Consider the following 17,828-nt stretch of genomic DNA (forward strand, 5'->3'; position numbering starts at 1 on the left):
GGGGATAAACGCTGCGCCGCCACCGCACCAGCGACACCGGCCGCGGCTCGCCTCCACGCGCCGGCTCGGAAGAGGGGCTGTCGGCGGCGCAGCAGAGCGGCTCGCCTCGGCGCTCGAGCCGCCGACAGCCCCACTCCTCGACGTGACGGCCGCTCCCGGAGCCAGCCGGTGCGAGCCCGACCCACGCCCCCTCTCGCACCCCTCCGACCCCCCCTGCGCGGCGCACCTATCCGCTGTGCGCCGGCTCGAGCGCCTATCGCCAAATCGCGACGTTTGAGCGCAGCGCACGCGTCCCACACGTCACGCGCGCGCAGGAGAGCGTGCGGCACAGCAGTAGCGTGTACTCGCCGAGGGCATCGCGCCGAAAACCCCGCGCATTCCGCCCCAGCAGAGGCTGCAGCCGATGCGACAAAAACACCACTGTAAAACGGTGAGTACTTGGGGTTGAGTGGGCTTGCTTGCTCCCTTTATACATGTAGCCGGGAGCAAAAATGCAAGAATAAACAACACACCTAGACCGGATATAGAGGCAGGTAGGTAGGTAGTAAGGTGAAGAACAGCCAGGCTCGGACTGGACACCAACGCGGTATGGGTGGATGGACGCTGGACAGATGATGACGACACGCACGAGCGACACACAGACACAAACAAGCTCACAAGACACACAGCCAGCTGGCTGCCACACACCCTGAGTCGGCGTACACATAACTCAGGGCCACATCCTCCCTGTCGCCCCCCCCAGCACTCCACGGTGCCAAGGGCAGCGAGCTGAAGAAAAAGAATTTGCAACTCCTGCTGGGCGGGAGCCGTCCGCAGCCACTGCGCACTCCTCCTGCTCTTGCAACAATGCACATGGACGATCTCGACGACATCGACGACGCTGCGTGGGAGGCCGCTGCCTTGGCGGCCGAGAAAGCTGCGCTGACACATAAGCCGGCGGCACTGCCGCCGCCACCGGCGCCTGCGCCACTGGCGCCTGCGCCGCCGCCGCCAGCGGCGCTGGCCAGTGACGCCGGCCTCTCCTCCGCGCCGTGGGTCTCCGTGCTTCCCGAGGCCGACAGGGCCCGAATCGAGCAGTCCCTCATGAACTACTACGGCTACGAGTTCCGCGAGGGGCAGCGGGAGGTCGTGGAGGCCGCGCTCGCGGGCAAGGACGTCGCTGTCTTCTGGGCGACGGGCCGCGGCAAGTCCATATGCTACCAGCTGCCCGCGCTGCACACGGGCCGCACGGTGGTCGTCGTGTCGCCGCTCATCTCCCTGATGACCGACCAGGTCGAGCGCCTCAACAACACTGTCGGGCAGGGGCGGCGCCAGCTGGCGGCCTTCTGCGGCTCGGCGCAGTTGGACAAGGACGTCGAGCGGCGCGCCTTCGACGGCGAGTTCCCGCTCGTGTTCATGTCGCCCGAGAAGCTCATGGCCGACGGGCTCGACCGCCTGGCGCAGCTGCACGCGCGCAATCCCCTGCTGCTCTTCGCCATCGACGAGGCGCACTGCGTGAGCGAGTGGGGGCACGACTTTCGGCCGCAGTACCGCCAGCTGGGCGAGCTGCGCCAGCGGATGCCGACCGTGCCGATCATGGCGCTGACCGCCACGGCCGTGCCGAACGTGCAGCGGGACATCGTGCGCTCCCTCGCGCTGCAGAACCCGTACGTGCAGAAGCAGTCGTCCTTCCGCCCCAACCTGGCCATCAAGGTGTCGCGCAAGCAGGCGGGGCTCGCAGAGAGCCTGGGCGGCCTCGTGCAGGAGCTGCTCGAGAACAACGGCGCCGCGATGGCCTCGTCGACGCTCATCTACGTGCCCACCACGAACGAGGCCGAGAGCGTCGCCGCCTTCCTGCAGCACCGCGAGATCAACGCCGACTTCTACCACGGCAAGCGCGACGCCAAGGAGCGCGAGAGCGTGCACGTGCGCTTCCTCTCGGGCCAGCTGCCGGTCGTCTGCGCGACGGTGGCCTTCGGCATGGGGATCGACAAGCCCGACATCCGGCGCGTCGTGCACTACGGCGCGCCCAAGACCGCAGAGGAGTACTACCAGCACATCGGGAGAGCCGGGCGCGACGGCGGTCCCGCGCGGTGCGAGATGATCGCGAGCGACGCCGACTTTGCCAAGTACAGCGGCGAGTTCTACACCAAGGGCCTGCCGCACGGCCAGGTGGAGCGCGTGCTCGAGTCGACCGAGAAGCTGCGCGGCTACGCCAACAACACGAGCGACTGCCGGTGGGTCGCGCTGCTCCGCCTGATGGGCGAGACCGCGCCCTTTGCGGCGTGCGGCACGTGCGACAACTGCGTGCGGCGCAAGAATTTCGCGGGCGACGTCGAGCGCAACTACGCCCTCGAGGCGCGGCTGCTGCTCACGGCGGCGACGAGGCACGGCGTCATGTCGCACATGGAGAAGGGCATGGCGACGCCGCCGCTCGCCGGGCTGCGCGCCGCGCTCAAGCCCAAGCGCTCGTGGCAGACGCTCAAGGACTTTGTGCCGCTCCTGGTGACCGCCGGGCTGCTGAGCCGCACGCAGAAGAAGAACCCGTCGGGCTTCGGCGCGTACGACCTGTACCACGTCACTCCCAAGGGGCACCAGCAGCTGCGAGAGCTCGCGCGCGTGCCGATGCCGGCGCTGATGCTGCCGGTGCCCGACTCGGTGCGCCGCGACGACAAGGTCGAGCAGGAGAAGGCAGCTTCGACGCGGCTCGAGGTGAGCAAGGCGCTGCAGAAGCTCAAGGCGGCGGGCATCGACGTGTCGATGGTGCCCGAGGCCGAGCTGGAGCCAGGGGCCGACAAGACGCCCGTCACGAGCGCGATCCTGCACTGGACGCGCACGCTCGACGACTGGAAGGCGCGCGGCCAGGTGGCGCGCGCCGAGGCGCACGAGGCGCTCTACCGACAGCTGATGCAGTGGCGCACGGCGGAGGCGGCGCGGCTGCGCATGGCGCCGGCCTCGGTGCTCGCCGACCACCTGGTCATGAAGATCTGCCACACCAAGCCGACGGAGAGCGAGTCGCTCCTCGCCCTCGGCGCCCGCATCACCGCCCAGGGCGCCAACGCGCTCATCGAGCTGATCCAGCGCTGGCGCACCGCCCATGCGGACGTGGCCGGCGGCGCGTCCCAGGGCCCGGCGGCCTCCCAGGGCGGAGCGTCGGCCGCGGGCGCCAGCCAGGGCGGCGCGCCGATGCAGCTGCCGACAGAGACGTACACGCCTGCGGCGCCGTGGAAGCTCGCGGTGCCGCCCGCCGGCAAGAAGCCGCCTGTGTGGGACGCGTCGTGGCGCCGCTTCCAGCAGGGCCAAAAGGAGAGCATCGAGCAGATCGCGCTGACGCAGGTGAGCGGCAAGGCCATCCTGCCCTCGACGGTCAGCGGCCATCTGCTCACGGCGCTGGTGCAGGGCCGGCCGGTCGATTTGGCGCGGCTCGCGCAGCAGGTGACCGCGCAGGGGCTCGCGCCGCCGTCCGAGGACGAGTGGGATCGGCTCGAGAGCGCGGAGGCGGCGAGCGGGATCAACGTGGTGACGACCCTCAAGCTGGTCAAGACCGACATGTGCAAGGTCTTCCTCCCGGCGGCGGAGAAGGAGTGGGCCGAGCGCGACGACGCCGAGAAGGCCGAGGTTAGCTACTGGTACGCCAAGCTAGACTGGTACACGGCCTTCCGCAAGGTGGGTCTGGTGCCCAGCTTCGCGGGAGCGGCGAAGCAGGCGAGGATGGCGTGAGTCTTGCACTTGGAGCGCATGCGCGGGCGGAGCGGCGAAGCAGGCGATGATTGGCGTGAGTCTTGCACTTGGAGCGCATATGCGCGTGGAGGTGCGCGTGCGTGGGTACTGTACTCGGGGTGTCGGACAACGGTTGTCCTATGTCGCGGAGATAGAGGGAGATACGGGGAGATAGAGGGAGATACGGGGAGATAGCGCAAAAAATCGTCCAGACTAGGGCGCTGGTTCGGGGCGCGGAGTTCACGCCTCGCACAAGCACAGTAGCACAGAGCGGAGGAGAGAGATGCGCTCTGCATGGTGGCGACATAAAAGAGAGCGAGTACTTGGGCGAGTAGGCCGTGCGGTCAACGCTGCCGCGCGCGACTTTGCGCCCGAGGCGGCGCAGCTTGAGGACGGCGGTGTTAGTGGGGTGTGTGTAACGCCTGTGTAACCTACGCGAGATATGCGTCGTTTGGCGGCGCGTGTGGCCTCACACAGTGCATCCTTAAATTATGTATGTAAAAAGGAGAGGGCAAGAATTTCGTCAGGGAGGGGAACTGGAAACGAATCGGAAACGAATCGGAACCCGAAAACGCATATGAGCAAGACGTCGAATATAGGAACGAGATGGACAGGGCCGACAGGGCGGCGGGGACCGCCCTGCCGCCCGAAGAGGGCGGCGTCGAGTTGGTGAGCGCCGACGACGTGTTGAAGGGTGTGGCCGAGACCGGCCCGAACTACACGCTGCTGCCGAAGCGGGAGCGGAAGGCAAAGCGGCGGCGGCGGCGGCGGGCAGCCGCCGAAGCGTCGGGCGAGAGCGCGAGCGAGGATGGCATGGATGGGCTCCACGAGGCGGCGGCGGCGACAGCCGGGGCCACAGGGAGGCCGTGTCGGGCGACGCGAGGCAGCGGGTCGATGTGAGAGGCGTCGGACTCGGAGTGGGAGCTCATAGACGTCGGGGGCGAGACTGAGTACTGGGACACGCGAGTGGGGCGCGATGAGAACTACCTGGGCGAGGGCGCCTTCCGGGTGGAGGCGGTGCGGGGCGAGCGGCGCGGCCAATCCGGCGCTGTCGAGTACGAGATCAAATGGGAGGGCTACGCGTCGGACGAGAACACCTGGGAGGAGGCGGAGGACGTGTCTGCCGATCTCGTCGCGGAGTGGCACCGGGAGCGAGCGGCAGCGGCAGCGCGAGGCGACATGCAGGTGGAGGCCGGCGGAGCGGGGGAGGGTGGCACGAGCTCCGGTGGCGTGGGCACAGCGGGTGAGAACACCACCGGAGCCGCGCGCCCAGGCTGCAGCAGGGTGCTGCGCAGCGCGTTGGCGGACGCATTGGCGGAGGAGTGGGGAGAGGAGGAGGCCCTGTTGGGCGACGAGGTGCCGCTCCTCTCGCCGCACGGGCCCGACCTTTCGAAGCATCTGCGACACCTGCGCCGGCTGCTACGCGAGTTCCTTGCGGAGGAGGCGAAGGAGGGGACGGGCGTGCCGATGCAGTGCACCCCGACGGGCCAGCATCCGACCATGCGCTGGACGATCAAGTTCGGGCGATGGCTGGCCACCACGCGGCTGCGGCCGTCAAAAGCGAGCCGGTGGCACTTCGAGATGCAGGGCGACGCGCGGGCGGAAGAGGTGACCTGGGTTCACAGCGATTGTAGGTAAGTGGAGGGAACACTTGACGGTCGCGGCCTTCCGACTCGCGCCTCCGCCTCACTGGCGCACTGGCCGGTGCGCGTGTGAAGTTCCGGAGTGAAAATTGAAAAAAGACGAACGACAGCACAGCGCGCTCGCTGTGTACTGTGATTTCACGACTGTGGACATTGATCATTGTTCTCCTCTTCTCCAGGCCGACGCGCTCACCCCTCCTCTCACAGCTCACACCTCACCGTGCCCTCTTTGTGCAATGGCGTCCAGCCAGCCGATCCAGGCAAGGTTCCCCGCATTCATCGCTCGCACGCGCCACCGCACCGGCACAACGGTGAAGTTGGCCGTCTGCGCCGGTATCCAGATCGCCCAGCATGAGACGACGCTCTCCCTCCAGTTGCGCTCCAGATCTCTTTTCGCGCCCTCGAGGCTGCCGCCGCGCGCAATGCAGGTCCAGAAGTAGAAGACGGGCATATACAGAAAGGGGACGTGGAGGAAATTGTCAACGCCAGAGGAGAAGATACCGCGCACCATGGCACTCTGAGTAGGCACAGCGATCGCAGCCAGCCGGGGGTAGATGGTCTCATAGCAGAGGGTGGCGATGATTCCGGTGTAGAACGAGCTGAAGCTGGTGACGGCGAGGAGTCGTTTGACCTGGCCGTGGCCGGAGTGTAGTACTGCGCGTGAGCTGAGGGCGTGCATTCTACGCCTACGCTTGTCTCTCAAGATACAGATGATTGTTTATGTCAGATGAGGGCACATCGAACGACGGCGCATTGGCTTCAGGCGGGTGCAGGAGTTGCTCGGTTCGCTGCGTGAGCGCGTCCGCCACAGCTCCGAGCGTCGTCGAGCTCAGCGTGTTGCGCGCAAGCTGTCGTCGAGTCGGCCACATTCTTTCTTGAACAAAGCAGGCTGCTGCGATCAGACGACTAGGTGGAGCGCGGTAATCTTGGACTTTGGGGCCGAAAAACAAATTGGCGACCCGGCCAGCGCGCTCGCAATCCGAACTCCCTTGGGTTGTCTGTTTTCTTTCTTTCTTTTCGCAATCCGAAGGACGCTCCCTTGGGTTGTCTGTTTTCTTTCTTTCTTTCTCGCAATCCGAGCAAAGTCTAGGATTGCTCACAATCCTAGCAACATGCCTGCAACATGCCTCCGATTGCGAGCAGTAGCGCTCGCAATCCTAGAACTTTCGCCGATTGCGAGCGACACCGCCCACAGTCCTACGACTTCTAGGATTGCAAGCGGGTCCCCTCGCAATCGGTGCGATCACTGTTTGGATTGTGAGGAGACCCTCCCGGCGCGCTCACTCACAAGCGCTCGCGGCTGGAGCGATTGGGAGCACCCTATGTGCGCGACTAGCAGTCCTTGGATCTTTGGTACGATTGATTGTGAGCGCAGCCGCTCATAGTCCTACAAGATGTAGGATTGCGAGCGCTACTGCTCGCAATCGGAGGCATGTTGCTAGGGGTCCCGTACCATGCGGAATCGACCCTATCATGTGCTCAAAGACACAAGACGGAGGTCTTGACAAGAGTCAAGTGCTCAAGCGTCAAGGATTGTGAGCTAAGCTGCTCGCAACCCTAGACTTTGCTCGGATTGCGAGCGCGATGGTAGTAGTCGTAGGCGTCACTAGTCACCTTGGGAGCGGAGCTGCTCATAGTCCTAGAAGACGTAAGGATTGCGAGCGTAAGGGCTCACAATCGCACGCAGAGACTCTTTTTCCTTCGCGGCAACGCGATGGCGGCAAGGCCTCTCTGCGCGCCCGCCCTCGCCACGCCGAAGACCAACCGACGTCGGACCGCGGTGAGACCGCGCCGCCCCCCGCGCCCGCCCGCGCCCGCAGCGTGAACACATACGCGCGTCCCTCACCACACGGAAACATACGCGCCAGCCGCGCAGCAGCCTCACATGCAGCGCCGACCGCATGCTCGCGCCCTGGGCCGCCGACGACCCGGTCGGGTGGGCTGCGCGGCCGCCGTACACCATCAGGCAGGCGCGAGACCACCCGCAGCACGCCGCAGCCCACCGCGCAGCCCTGCCAGCCAAAGCTGCGCCTCAAAGCTGCACAAACAGGCGCACAACAGAGCACAGCGCACAGCACACGCCGGCGCGCGCGCAGCACACGCAGACGCACGCGCGATTCCAACACGCACACGCGCACAGCACGCGCGCATCGCACGCCAGCGCAGCGCCGCACACAGAGCACACTTGCCCACATCAGCAGCAGCCAGCCTGCCACAATCCTCATCTCACACACGCGCGCGCACACTCCCCACGCCGGCGCACGCATTGGGCGTCGCCGAGAGGAACCAGAAGAACCAGAGAGTCGGCTTGAGGCCGTGAGGGATCCAGATCTGGATCCCTCAAGGCCTCAAGCCGACTCCCTCAAGGCCTCAAGGCATCAACCTGGCTCCTTCCAGGCATACCTAGCCCCCTTCAGGCACCAATCAGAATCTTCCCAGGCATTATCCTGACTCCATCCAGGCAGGAGCTGGCTGCACCTCGCGATATCCCGCTCCATCTCGCCTAATCTCGCCCCATCTCGTCTAATCTCGCCTCGCCTCGCCTCATCTCGCCTCATCTCGCCTCTCATCTCGCCTCATCTCGCCTCATCTCACCTCATCTCGCCTCATTACGCCGCACGACGTGACCCGAGATCGACCCGAGATTGACCCGGGATTGAACCGAGATGGACCCGAGATCGACCCGAGATCGACCCGAGATCGACACGAGATCGACCAGAGCGCAGAGGTCGACCCGAGAAAGCCCCTCTGGGGGGCAGATTGACTCTCAACAAGGACCCAAAGCCCCCTCTTTGGGGGACCCCTCCCCCCCCACCCCGAGTGTCCGATGGGGCAGGGGGGGGGGGGTGCGAAAAACGAGCAGGGGAGGCTGGGGAGGGGGGGGTCCACTCTGAAGACAGCCGACCGCGGAGGGGTTTTGTCCCACAGGGTTTTACCCTCCGCGTGAGGATCGGCGCGGCGAGGGGGTAGGCTCGAATTCGCCGCGCAACATTTCACCCCCACAGGACCCCGCCCTCCCCCCCTCATGGTCCCACCACCTAGAACCCCAATCTTAGGCTTCGCACCCCCTCCCTGCGCAGTGTCCCCCACTATGTGTCGCCGTTTTCGGGGCACGCTATCCTGTGTAGTCAGGGCAAGTGGGGGCGGGGGGCAGTCCCTCTGGTCTGATACTGGTGTGGTTCTGTCTCTAGTCTCGGAGGGGGGCTTGAAGGTAAGAATATTTTATTTTTCACAATCGCAGAGAGATGCTACGATTGCGAGGAGTGCTGCTCACAATCCTTCGACTTCTAGGATTGAGAGCGAGGCTGCTCTCAATCCTAGCCTGGTAGAAAAGAAGGTTCGCCGCCAGTGCGCGCCAGTCCCGAGAGAGAGAGAGATTTTTAGTAATACCAAACAACTCTAACACTCACACGTCATTTGGGGCCTGGAGCCCTGTTCACGCGCGCGCGAGACGTGCAGACAGGGTTGCCAGGTGAGAGCGAATGGCGCGGTTCACGCCTCGCACAACAGAGAGAGAGATGCGCTCTGCATGGTGGGACATAAAAGAGAGCGAGTACTTGGGCGAGTAGGCCGTGCGGTCGACGCTGCCGCGCGCGACTTTGCGCGCGAGGCGGCGCAGCTTGAGAACGGCGGTGGGCGAGAAGCCGCCGCCGAACGTCTCGTGGAGGGTGGAGCAGCAGGTTGAAGTTGTTGCGCTTGACGAAGATCGCGTCGTGGTAGAAACCGCGATGCGCCTTGACGTAGCCGTGGCCGTTCTTGTGGTCGAAGGGTTGGCCGGGCTGCCCGCGCGCCTTGCAGCCCATGTTTAGGCGGCGGGCCTTCTCTTCGGTGTTGCCGAAGGCGTAGGAGTGGCCGACGGAGGCGGGCGTGCCGCCACTCGAGGCGTTGCCAACGCCCGTCGAGGAGGTCTTGAGGAGGGGCGTCCAGAGCTTGATCTCATTCACCTCATCGCATCCTCCCGGGCCAGCGTGGGGTTCTGCGAGGTCGACCTTGTACCCCTCATTGTACTGCCGGGTGAGCTCTGGTTTCTCCCTGTCACCGTGCACGACCGGCGCGTTGGCCGGGGCGCGCATCGCGTCCGCCCAGGCGGCGAGGACGCCGTCGTGGGGCCGCCGGTGGTAAAAGTCTAAAACTGATACATTGGCACATAACGGCAATACACGTGAGAGTGAGAACAGAGAGGACGTACTGCAGTGGACACGCACTATACAAGGTGAGAGAGAGAAAATAGTCACACAGCACAGAAGTCAGTCAGCCGGAAGAACTAGCAGGGCGGGCTCTGCCTCGGCGTCGGCGCGATCCATTTCAAGCCACCTAGGGCCCCGGGACCGCAGAGTTGCAACTCGTTCAATCGTAGGAGTAGCCGTCGTCGTCGTCACGGTCGCGGCGATGGCGGCGACGATCATCGTAGCTGTCGTCGCCGTCGTCATCGTCGCGTCCGTGGCGGTAGTCGTTGTATCGACCGCCGCGGCCGCCTTGCCACCACGAGTAGCAGACGACGGCGACGCTGCCGCCCCACTCCGAGCCGTCCCACCTCTGGAAGTTTGAGCCGACATCGTTAGGGCAGAGGGCGTTTGAATACGAATAGTCGACCACCCCAGCAGACGCAGAGGTGTAGTCGTCACTAATCATCCACATGTAGCCAGAGGGAAAGTAGAGGTACTGGTCCTCCGAGTTCTTGTAGACCCAGCGGCCATTCACCACCGTCCCTGTGCGCGTGAAGACGCCCATACTCGTGGATTGGTGCTCGTAGCCTCCCGACACGCCGATATAGTTGCAGTCGCACGACGGGCCGCCCGAGCGAGGTTGCACGGAGGCTGGCGGTGGCGGCGGCGGCGGCGGCGGCGGCGGCGGCGGATGGGTCGGAAGTGGGCGACTGCGCACTTCTTCAAAGACGCTGCCTCCATCGCATGTGGCCCTAGAGGGGTCTGTCGGGGCGCTGTGAAACAGCAGGCAGGTCACGCCGTTTGGCTGGCCGACAACAAAGTGCTCTTGGTCAGCGGCGAGACGAGCCATCGGGTAATTCGCGAAGGAGAGACAGTGGGTGTCGTCCTCGCACAAGGCCTTGCAATCGGCGTTCGACTTGTGCGTCTTTACGCACGCCCAATAGTTCTTGTCTTGACAGGAGCTGGCGGCCATGCCAATAGCTGCTGCGAAATCGGCGGTTGTGGTGAGGCAGAGCCCAGTCTTCGGTGTACGCTCCGGTGTACGCTCCGGTGCTCCGAACGCCTCGCACTCGTCCGGGTCGTTGTAGCAGCCACGCGCAGGCTTCGCGTCCTTCGGCACGCACCGGCCGCGCTCTTTCTTGTACTCGTAGCAGCGGTGGTGGCCGGTCACCGACATCCAGTTGGATTGTGCGGCGATCCCGGCGGTGCACTGGGCCATGGAGTCGTAGCAGACGCCGTTGGTGTAGTACGCGGGCTTGAAGGCGTGTGTGAGGCACTGGCCAGCGCACTCGCCGACGCCCTCCATGTAGCACCGCGGGCCACTGTCTTGGAGGTTGGCGTCCCGGAACGTGCACTGGCCCTTGCGTTCGGTCCTGGAGGAGGCCGCTGCGCACGGGACAGCGGGCACTTCCCACTGCGAGGGGGGAAGCCTGCCTCCGAGCGGGTGCTCGCTCTCGCAGTAGTAGTAGGTCTGGCCCTGAAGCGTAGATGAGGCCCAGCCAGCAGGGAGCTCGCCTGAGGTGTGCCCGAGCAACTGCTGGCTGACGCCGTATCCCGTCTGCAAGCCGCTCGCCGCCTCCGCCTTTGCCTTCCAACTAGCCGCCTCCGCCTGCATCTTTTGGGCCAGCGCCTCAGCCCCTGCCTCGGCCGCCTCAGCCGCTGCCGTTTCCATCTCGGCCGCCTGGGCCGCTGCCGCAAGCTTTGCTTCTGCCGCGGCCAGCCTCGCCTCCAGACTCGCTTTTGTTTCGCTCGCCTCTGCCGTCTTGGCCATGGCTGCCTTCGTCGCCGCCGCCAACTTGGCCGCTAGGTCCGCCCTTGCAGCGTTCGCAGCCGCTGCCTCCTTCCTTGCCGCCTCCGCCGCCTCCTTTGCTGCGAATGTCGCTGCCTCCTTCCTTGCCGCCTCCGCCGCCTCCTTCGCTGCGAATGTGTATCCCGACTGCTGCCCATCATAAGCATATCCCGATGCCGGCTGTCCGCCTTCGTAGCCCCAGTGCTTACCGCCGTACCCCCACTGCTTCCCACCCGGCTGGCCACCTCCGTATGCGTAGGCGCCGTGCGCCTGGCCCTCACCGGAACTGGACTGCTGCTTGCCGTCGTCCTTCGTGGCCTCTTTGATGCCCTGGTAGCCCTCTTTGGCCAGGAGCTTTGCAAAGGAGATCACTGCTGGTCCGTGCTCGACCGCTGCCATCGCAGCGTCTGCGGCCGCGTCGGCAGCCATGCCCGCGGCCTGATCGGATGCCGCGTCCATTGCTCCTTCGTCGCCGGAGATCGCGGCGAGACCCAGCTTTACTGTCGCGCCCATCTCTGTCTTCCGCTCGTCCTTGTCGCGGAGAGCGCCGAGCATCATGGCGCCGAGCTCGTCGGGTCGACCGACGGGCAGCGGCGCAGCTAGCGTGGTGGCGAAGAGCAGCATCATGCCGCCTTGGTTGGGAGTGGTGCGTGATATAAGGCCGACTCGCGAAGACCAAAGGAGGACTGCTCGTCTTTTTCGAGCTGGCTAAGGCAGGTCCTCCGGTCGTGGTGGGAAGGGTGATAACGGCAATCCATCAAGGTGGAGAATAATTTGGCGAGCGCGGTCTTTGTCGATCTGTTTTGTGTGGTGGCGCGGCGTGCCGTCCTCCCATCCCTCCCTTGGGTTGTCCGTTTTCTTCCTTGAGCATTTGGTTAATTAAAATGAACTCGGGGGCACGGGACGCGGCACAAACGGGGCACAAACGCCAGGCTACAAAGACGGGGAGGCACGTAGTGACGCAGGGGAGTCTAGGCGACGGCGGCGTCCTCCGACGCCGCGGCGAGCCTGGGCTCGGTCGCAATCTCTTCCGCCGCCGCGAGCTGCAGCGCGACTGACATGCGCTGGGCCTGCAGCGACAGCCACGACCGCGTCGACCAGCTCGCCTCGTCCTCGTGCTGCCGCTTCGAGAGCTTGTTGCGCACCTTCTTGAGCATTTGTAGGAGGAGAACAAGAAACATCGATCGCCGGAAGACTGGTGGGAGACTAAAAAAGAATTCGTCGGCGCTGGTACCTTGGAGGTGTCTTTCGAGCTGACCTTTGGCACCATGATGCTCTTCTGGCCCACAGCCCTCTCCGCCGTGCAGCCGGGCTGCGCCGCCGCCCGCATTCCCTACGCGACCGCGACCTTCACGCCGGTCGCCTCGCCGGTCCTCTCGCCGCGAGCGGAGAAGCTGCACACTGTCGCTCGGCGCGCGATGTGCGTAAGAAGCCGTTTGCCAATTGTCACGCGCTGGGGCGTCATTCTTTTTCTCTTACGCTGTTGTGTGCGTGGCCTGCTGCTTGCTTGGTCTCGGTAGGCATCGCGCCGAAAACCCCGCGCATTCCGCCCCAACAGAGGCTGCAGGAGGCAGATGGCCAATAGCGATGTCGTTTAGCGACCATCGTTAACGAAATGTAGCGTGACCGGGAGGTCTCCAAGCTGTCTTGGGTGGTCAAGAACAAAACGCGCCCTCTCACATGACAAGCGATCCCACACGTCAGCGATTGTGGGGACTACATGATTACATGAAGGGTGGGGGGGGGCCGTCCGCAGAGCTAGGCGGCGCGGGCACCCCCCACTGGGGCCGAGCGCAAGAAGCCCGGCCGTCTTTTTCTTTTACGCTGTTGGTGCATGGCCTGCGTGCCCTTGCTTGGTCTCGGTAGGACCTGGTGCTATGCCTGGCGCGGAGAAAAAAACGAGAAAAGAGAAAGCCGCGGTTGCCGCCAAGGGCCGGGCCGCGCCTGGCGTCAACAAGTACATGCCCGACCAGAGCCGCAACGCTCACGCCAGCATCGCTGCATCCTCGGGTGCGCAGAAGCTACTCAAGCGGGCGGCGCTGCTTCAGACGCTGCTGGCGCGCAAAGAGAGCGCGGAGACGCGCATTCGGCTGGCGGAGATTTGGATCGAGCTCAATCAGAGCAAGTATCACGGCGCGGCAAGGGAGACGCTCGAGACGTGTCTGAAGCTTGACCCGGGCGATGCCATGTGTGCACGGCGCGTGCTCGCCCCGCTGCTGCTCAGCTTTGGCGAGCACGAGGCGGCGGCGGCGCTGCTCGCGCAGTACAGCAACGACACGAGCGCGGTGATGTTGTGCTGCGGCCTGCTGCTCTCGCTGGCGGAGCACGCCGAGGCGGAGGGCGAGGAGGAGGAGGAGGAATCGCAAGCGCGGGCCGATTCGGCGTTCGAGCGGCTGTTTGCGTGCAACTGGCAGGCGTGCGCGCTCCTCGCCGCGACGGCGCGCGGCGAGTCTCCCATCCCCGAGCAGACGGTGTCCGAGCTGCGGGAGGCACGGATCGCAAAGCTGGCGTCGGCCGGCGGCTGGCCGGAGGTGGGCGGCGTGTCGGAGGCGATCCTGCTGTCCGAAGTCTTCTCCGGGTGCGCGGGCGGGGCCGGCGAGGAGGAGGAGGCGGAGGGGACGTCCGAGGACGCGTGGCCCGGGCTGGAGGGGGCGGCGGTCTGGCTGAGCGCGATGACCCTCGGCAAGTATGGCGAGGCGGGCGAGGGCGGAGGTTGCGCGCGGCCGGCGAGGGCGAGCGCGGCGCGGGGCGACGAGAAGCGGCACGTGCGGGTGCTCGAGGCCGTGCTGGGCGAGGTGTTCGAGGAGCTCGAGATGATCGTCGTCGAGGCGGCCGGCGAGGACGAGGCGGAGGAGGGCGAGGAGGGCGGCGAGGAGGAGGAGGAGGGCGAGGCGGAGGGCGAGGAGGAGGAGGAGGTGGTGGTGGAGGAGGAGGAGGAGGAGAGCGAGGGTGGCGAGGGAGAGGGAGGAGAGCGAGGGTGGGAAGGAGGTCGGCGCCGCCTCTTCGTCGTCGTCTGCCCCCAAGCGCGGCCGCGCCGACTTTGAGGCGTGGAGGGAAGCGAAGCGCGCGCGCCTGGCCGAGAAGCTGGCGCGCATGCCTCCGGGCGGAGCGGTCTCCGATGAGGAGGGGAGTGACGAGGGGGAGTGAAAGCGTGTCTCCTAGCGCGTCATTTATGGTGCCGGCAGATTCATTCACACCCTCACCCACACACACACGTAGCGTGTGCGCCATGCGACCACACACGTCTGGGGGGGCGACCCCCCCATCTTTGTTTACCGAATGCGTCTCTGGATTAGAGTGCGTCTAGTAGGCCTCCTACTTAGACGCTCGCTGTCCTCGGTATGCTCGAGCATCCTAAGATGCGCGAGTCTATATTAGTTGCTCCGCGCATCCCGAATTGCTCGCGGCATCTCCGATTGGCGTTGCTGTCTCAAAAGACGCGCCGTGCATACTGTGAACAGCGCGTGTCTCAGAAGACGCGCGCATATTTTGAACAGCGTGTGGATCTCAAGAAATACACGCACGTATAAAAACAAAAAAGAAAACGAAAATCGGTGTGGCGAGCGCTGCGCGGCGGGCCGTGCCCCCGGCTGTGCGCCGCGGCTGCTGCGCTACTACTCGCACAGCCGCGGCGCGCCCACCCGAGCACTCGTGGGTGGGCGCCCTATAGCCTCTCCGCGCAACGTGCTGGGGCACGGACAGCGGCTCTCACGTGTGGCAGCGGCAGCAGGCCCACCGCTGCACCGACTCACACTGAACAGCACGCACAGGACACAGTCACAGAACACTGCCCCTGACGCCACTCACGGCCACGGGCTACTCAGACTTGGACACAGGCACCTCGCTTAGCACTCCGTGCACGTGGCTGCCGGTTGCCGTCACCAGCGCCGCTTCCTGCCCAGATCAAACACCTGCGACGTGGCGGAGGCGATGAGCGGCCCGCGGTCGCCGTGAGAGCGCGCGTGGTGGGCGACGGCTCACCGATCGAGCGGAAGCGGTCACGCTGTGGGGGCGGCGGAAGCGGTCACGCTGTGGGGGCGGCGGCGAGGCGGGCAAGCCACCCGCAGATCCCCAGAAGGACGCCGTCGCGAGGTCGAGGGCGGGCGGCGGGGGCGGCGAGAGCGAGGCGCGAGGCGCGAGGCGGTGTTGGCGGCGGCGGTGGCGCGGGCGGCGGCGGTCACGGAGCGGGGGCGAGAGGGTGGTGGCGAGCAAGACACCCGTGCGCGCTGCGCGGTCGCCGTTCTGACTCACATGCCTGCGGACAGCGCCGACGGGTGGTGAGGAGGGCGGCGAGCCGGCGGGCACGGTGTGCGCGCGGTCGCCGCGCGCTGGTGGGCGACAGCTCACCGAGCGAGGAGCGAGGAGCAGGAGCCGCGGCGAGTCGGGATGCCCGGTCCCTCAAATCGCCAAGTCAAACAAGAAAAACCGCGCCGCTGGCCGACTCTCGGAAGTACGCTGTCTTCCGTGTCTAGGCGCACGCCCACGCCCTCAGCCTCGAACTGGCCCCGCTACCTGCCGCGCAAACTGGTTGGTGGGGGGGGGAGGCGGCGTCGCCGTCGGATCGTCGTAAGCAGTGCATGCAACTTTGGTCTTTGCGCCCAGAGCTCGTGGCGCGAGCAGATGCATGCGCGGTGCTGAGAACCTGGTTCTCCAGGAGGGGCAGGCCGCGAGGAGAGACCTCACACGAGCACTCAAGGCAGGGCCCCCAGGGGGTGCCGAGAGATCACACCGCCTTTTCGTGCTCCCTGGCTCCCTGCTCCCCCCTCGGTGCCCGGTGCACCCGACACACGGTGTCTCCTGAGACGCTTCCCTGTCCAAGTATAGTAAAATGTGATCTAGTATGCAAGTGCCATCTCAGAACAGCTGTGCATCTATAGATGCTTGTGGCGTCTAAGATGGAACGCGTAACAAAAGACACGGCGCGGCTATCTCCAGGACAGCCATCGCATCCTAGAATGCCCTGTGTACCCGAGACACATGGTATCTTTGAGATGAAAAGTGCGTCCTAGAATGCGTTTTTGCATTCTAGGACGCATCGGTAAACAAAGATGGGGGGGTCGCCCCCCCAGACGACACGACGGCGGACTTGAGCACCGCACGGAGGCGCACGTCCGCACCGTACGACACGGACGACACGGACAGGAGGAGACACGTACAGGCGAGCTCTTAAAGGCTCACACGAGGGATAGGTCGAGGTCCCTCTGCGTGTATGTGACGGTCCCTCTGCCGGAGCGCCCTAATCTGCTGCGCGCAGCCACGACCGCCCCGACGAGCAGTATACTCAAGCCGACAACCGTGGCGGTGACGCCAAATACCTCGATCGGCTGGCAGTGTGAGTCCTCCTCCGCAGACTCCTCCATAAGGTTGCGCCCTCCGTGCACCGCGGCGCGCAACACTGAGTGCGATGCCGCGTCGACATGTTCAGTGATGGCAGCGTGCGTGCTCCGCATGAACTCAGCGAGCGCCTCCTGCGATGGCGGTCCGGGGCCAGCGCTGAAGAGCTTGTCCAGGGCGGGGAAGCAGCGTGGTCGGAAAATCTGATCCATGCCGCCTTGCCGCTAGCAAAGGGCGCACGCAGCAAGGAGGTAAAAAAGAAAAAATTCGGCGTGCCAACCGTTCTGACGAGGGGAGGCTGCCGTCTGCGGAGAGCTGCGGCGCGCTCTGCATGCCGAGCAAGCGAACCACAAGCATAGGTTGGTACTTAAACTCTCTCTCTCTCTCTCTCTCTCTCTCTCTCTCTCTCTCTCTCTCTCTCTCTCTCTCTCTCTCTCTCTCTCTCTCTCTCTCTCTCTCTCTCTCTCTTCTCTCTCTCTTCTCTCTCTCTCTCTCTCTCTCTCTCTCTCTCTCTCTCTCTCTCTCTCTCTCTCTCTCTTCCTCTTCTCTCTCCAGCGGGTTTCTTTTCCCCACCGAGGCACCCTGGTTGACGCGGCGCGCTCCCTGTGCTGTTTTGGTAGGCACGCGCGGCAACCCAAAGTGGGGCAACCTGCCCCGCAAGTTCAACATCGCCGTCTCTGGCTCGCGATCCTAGAAGCGGAATACGTGTTCATGTCTCCCAACCAGCGCCCGAGAGGGCCACGTGTTCCGCTGTACTCACTGTCCTCCTGTCCGTTGTACTCACGCGGTGCTCTGAACACGCTGCTCACTACCGTCTTCGTGCCCTGAAGTTGGCGTATTCTGCTTCTAGGCTCGCGCGATGACTTTGCTCACACGCACATCAACGACATCGGGCTCGAGCCGTGCGCGCATTCGGAGACGGGCGAGATGGGCTTCAACGTCGTGCTCGGGGGGTACATGTCGATCAAGCGCGTCGCCCACTCGGTCGAGGGGGACATGTGGGTGCCGGCTCAGGCACACACACACACACACACACGCACACACACACACACACACACACACACACACACACGCACACTGTGATCTCGGGCAACCTCGTGTAATCTCGGGTAATCTCGGGTGAGGATTTGATCTCGTGTAGCGCGAGCACTCCCTCACTCACACGGACACGCAATCTCCCGCAATCTCCCGCAATCT

The 17,828-nt window shown here is 64.9% G+C and overlaps 7 protein-coding genes across 7 annotated transcripts; 4 read left to right on the forward strand and 3 right to left on the reverse strand.

Annotated features, from left to right (window-relative positions):
• Window positions 1-902: 902 nt before the first annotated feature.
• Window positions 903-2,307, forward strand: EMIHUDRAFT_418276 (hypothetical protein; the record flags this gene model as incomplete). The annotated part of the gene is made up of 2 exons (XM_005783972.1): window positions 903-1,011; window positions 1,054-2,307. A coding segment is annotated over exon 2 (1,224 nt), but the record flags the coding sequence as incomplete, so codon positions are not given.
• Window positions 2,308-2,909: 602 nt separating this feature from the next.
• EMIHUDRAFT_442194 (hypothetical protein) lies at window positions 2,910-3,927 on the forward strand. Its single transcript, XM_005783973.1, has one exon. The coding sequence runs from the start codon at window positions 2,923-2,925 to the stop codon at window positions 3,697-3,699; it is 777 nt and encodes a 258-aa protein (XP_005784030.1). The 5' UTR covers window positions 2,910-2,922; the 3' UTR covers window positions 3,700-3,927.
• A 378-nt stretch (window positions 3,928-4,305) lies between these two features.
• EMIHUDRAFT_231803 (hypothetical protein) lies at window positions 4,306-5,337 on the forward strand (the record flags this gene model as incomplete). The annotated part of the gene is made up of 3 exons (XM_005783974.1): window positions 4,306-4,393; window positions 4,531-4,595; window positions 4,681-5,337. The coding sequence occupies 3 exons, from the start codon at window positions 4,306-4,308 to the stop codon at window positions 5,335-5,337; spliced, it is 810 nt and encodes a 269-aa protein (XP_005784031.1).
• Window positions 5,338-5,550: 213 nt separating this feature from the next.
• EMIHUDRAFT_231804 (hypothetical protein) lies at window positions 5,551-6,021 on the reverse strand (the record flags this gene model as incomplete). The annotated part of the gene is made up of 1 exon (XM_005783975.1): window positions 5,551-6,021. The coding sequence occupies one exon, from the start codon at window positions 6,019-6,021 to the stop codon at window positions 5,551-5,553; it is 471 nt and encodes a 156-aa protein (XP_005784032.1).
• A 3,523-nt stretch (window positions 6,022-9,544) lies between these two features.
• EMIHUDRAFT_468175 (hypothetical protein) lies at window positions 9,545-12,154 on the reverse strand. The gene has a single exon (XM_005783976.1). It carries the CDS (start codon window positions 11,922-11,924, stop codon window positions 9,690-9,692), a length of 2,235 nt encoding a protein of 744 aa, XP_005784033.1. The 5' UTR covers window positions 11,925-12,154; the 3' UTR covers window positions 9,545-9,689.
• Window positions 12,155-13,174: 1,020 nt separating this feature from the next.
• On the forward strand, window positions 13,175-14,444 carry EMIHUDRAFT_231807 (hypothetical protein; the record flags this gene model as incomplete). Its single annotated transcript, XM_005783977.1, has 2 exons — window positions 13,175-13,983; window positions 14,261-14,444. 2 exons carry the CDS (start codon window positions 13,175-13,177, stop codon window positions 14,442-14,444), a joined length of 993 nt encoding a protein of 330 aa, XP_005784034.1.
• Window positions 14,445-14,462: 18 nt separating this feature from the next.
• On the reverse strand, window positions 14,463-16,860 carry EMIHUDRAFT_442195 (hypothetical protein). Its single transcript, XM_005783978.1, has 2 exons — window positions 16,372-16,860; window positions 14,463-14,540 (listed from the first exon to the last, which is right to left on the reverse strand). The coding sequence occupies exon 1, from the start codon at window positions 16,841-16,843 to the stop codon at window positions 16,472-16,474; it is 372 nt and encodes a 123-aa protein (XP_005784035.1). The 5' UTR covers window positions 16,844-16,860; the 3' UTR covers window positions 14,463-14,540; window positions 16,372-16,471.
• Between the last annotated feature and the right edge of the window lie 968 nt (window positions 16,861-17,828).

This window comes from Emiliania huxleyi (assembly GCF_000372725.1).
Source record: "Emiliania huxleyi CCMP1516 chromosome Unknown EMIHUscaffold_175, whole genome shotgun sequence".
Classification (NCBI taxonomy): domain Eukaryota; phylum Haptophyta; order Isochrysidales; family Noelaerhabdaceae; genus Emiliania; species Emiliania huxleyi.